This window comes from Helianthus annuus, chromosome 8, assembly GCF_002127325.2.
Source record: "Helianthus annuus cultivar XRQ/B chromosome 8, HanXRQr2.0-SUNRISE, whole genome shotgun sequence".
Lineage (NCBI taxonomy): Eukaryota > Viridiplantae > Streptophyta > Magnoliopsida > Asterales > Asteraceae > Helianthus > Helianthus annuus.
In genome coordinates, this window is record NC_035440.2 from 52,870,275 (window position 1) to 52,873,074 (window position 2,800).

Below are 2,800 nucleotides of genomic sequence, written 5' to 3' on the forward strand. Positions count from 1 at the left end.
TATTTTTCCAAACTCCCGTATTCGCCGAACATGAAGGAAGAGCCGACCACTTTCTCGAGATACCATGACAAGCCACCACGACTTTTCTCCAAAGCCTATCCTCATCAACCCGAAATCTCCAAATTCACTTTGCAAGCAAGGCATCGTTAATTAAGTTCAATTTACATATACCAAGCCCTCCTAACTTTTTTGGACGAGTGACTTTCTCCCACGCAACCCAATGCATTTTCCTCACGTTCTTCGAGCCTCCCCATAAGAAATTTCTCATGATGGATTCCAATTTATTTATAACTTTCACCGGCGCTTTAAAAGTCGAAAGATAATAAATAGGGATGCTTTCCAAGACCGCTTTAATAAGCACCAATCAACCCCCAATAGAAAGAGTATGAGCTTTCCAAGAAACAAGACGATTTTTAAAAATCGAAACTACCGGCTCCCAATTATTCACTCTGTTCATGTTTGCACCCAAAGGTATTCCCAAGTACTTAAAGGGGATATCCCCTTTTTTACAACCCACAACCGAAGCCATGCTACCAATGTCGTTCTCCTCAACGCCTACACCAAAGAGATTCGATTTGTGAATATTGATCTTTAGGCCCGAACACGCATAAAACACTCTCAAAATTCTAGCCACCATTATAATGTTCTCCTCCTCCCAAACCCCCACAATCAATGCATCATCGGCATAGAAAAGGTGCGAAATCGCCGGTCCCCCATTAGGAAGGTTTATCCCCTTAAGTTTCCTCGAATCAAAAGCCTTATGAATAATACACGATAATGCTTCCATAACGATAAGAAAGAGAAGTAGACTTCCATAATATTATCAGTTTTGTTGTACATTTTGGTATTATTAATGTGTTATTCTTGCACCACCATTGCACTACCTATTAATGTATGTGTTGATGAATATATATGTCGGTGTTTTAGTATATATCAATAGAGTAAAATGCCAAAATGGCCCCTGAGGTTTGGGCACTATTGCCACTTTAGATACAAAAGTGTGTTTTTTTATCACTGAGGCCCCGGAAAAGGTTTAAAATTGCCATTTTAGTCCACTTTTTAACACCCCTTTAACATTGGCCATTAGCCTCAGGGGCCATTTTGGAAATTAAAAAAAAAACTGAATAGTTTTTGTTTATATATGTAAAACCCACTCCACCTTCAATGGGTGAATCCTAGCCCGCCCCTGCCGCCATTGTTGTCACCACCAGCCGAAATAAAGATGAATGTAGCGGGTGAACCTGGTTGGACACTTGGACCCAACTATTTTGACCCGATATATTTGTCTTTACAATGGAACAATGTTTGTAATATCTCAATGCAACAGGAAGGTTCAAAACATTGAAGATGTTTATACCTTAATATGTTAGTTATATCTTGATAAAACTGCATTGGTTGATCATAAAAGTCAAAGGCTAACATGTTATGGCTACAAGAAATACATATAAACTGAAAAAAGTACTGCATCATAGTTACATACTTGTGAGCTTAGAGAATAAATACTCCAAAAATAGTAAATCTTATCAGGCTAAAAGTCAAAACAAATAATGTTCCACTAGTCAAAAGATTAATTGATTTATATTTAATAACAGATGTGGATTAATTAGATTAAAAATCGAAAGGCAGGTGGTGGCTATTATTTTGACAAAAAGATAGTCAACAAGCCATAGGAAGGTTAATTGCACTAATCAAATTCGATTACAGCTGACTGCGGTCTTCACTTTATGTGACCGTTTGAATTTGCAACCGAGGTTCAGTCAAATCACAATAAGAGTAGTTAATTCGGTGTTAATATTATAAGACTGAGGTAATAAGAGTGGTTAATTCGATGCTAATATTATATGACTGAGGCCAAATAGATTTTGAATGCAGTAACAAAACCAACGTTGGTTATATACAATTTCTACCAGAAAATTAGCAAAAAAAAGGGTTGTAAAAATAACATGTTTCAAAATCATTTGATGATTCTCTTTAACTGTAATTTGGAAACCGAGATTCATGGTTTATATTTAGTATCGGCAACAATTTTGACCCATTCCGAACCTGTTTTTTTTCCGTGTCGAGTCAAGAATTTCCGCCCCTAGTTGGGGGTGTAGTGGGTTTTATATAAAATATTAAAAAAATTGTTTTTTGTTCGTAAAAATTTGTTTCATTTCAATGAATAGTGTAACACCCTTGTTATTATCTTACGGTTTTCGTATAGTTTACGAAAACAAACATGTAATTTTGATAAAAAGGTTAGTTAAAACTTTTACAATTTAAGAGTATATACAACTTAATGTAATTGAATTCGTCGTTTAAAAGATACGACGAAACGCCGTGCGGAAGCTTGTATTTTATCGTGTTCGGTTCCTCATCGAGCTTGATCTTCATCCAGGCACTCTTGACATTCACCTATGATCAAAACCAACTTAAAAGTTAGTTTTGATAGTTAAATAACAAGTTTAAACAAGTTATGTGGATCAAACAAACAAAATTAAATAATTTTGGGATTCAGGGGGGGCTAGACGCCCCACCTAGGGGCTAGACGCCCCACCTAGCCCCTTTTTGACAGCAAGTTCCTTTATTGCTGCTGCACTTTGCCCAGCTACGAAAATTCACCAAATATTAACTTAGAACTTGCATAACTTTCACTATACAAGTCCGTTTTACGTGATTCATTTTCCTACGTGACCGTAATTTAATTCTCCATCTCATGAAGGTAAAATCCGACATCCGGATTAACAAAATTTCAGACTTATAAGTCTTCGGCTTACGACCCTTTTTACTAAATTTTGACCCGTTCATGATTTTATCACAC

At 36.4% G+C, this 2,800-nt stretch overlaps 1 protein-coding gene across 1 annotated transcript; it reads right to left on the minus strand.

The window, feature by feature from the left end:
* Window positions 1–364: 364 nt before the first annotated feature.
* On the minus strand, window positions 365–787 carry LOC110870030. Its single transcript, XM_022119227.1, has one exon. It carries the CDS (start codon window positions 785–787, stop codon window positions 365–367), a length of 423 nt encoding a protein of 140 aa, XP_021974919.1.
* Between the last annotated feature and the right edge of the window lie 2,013 nt (window positions 788–2,800).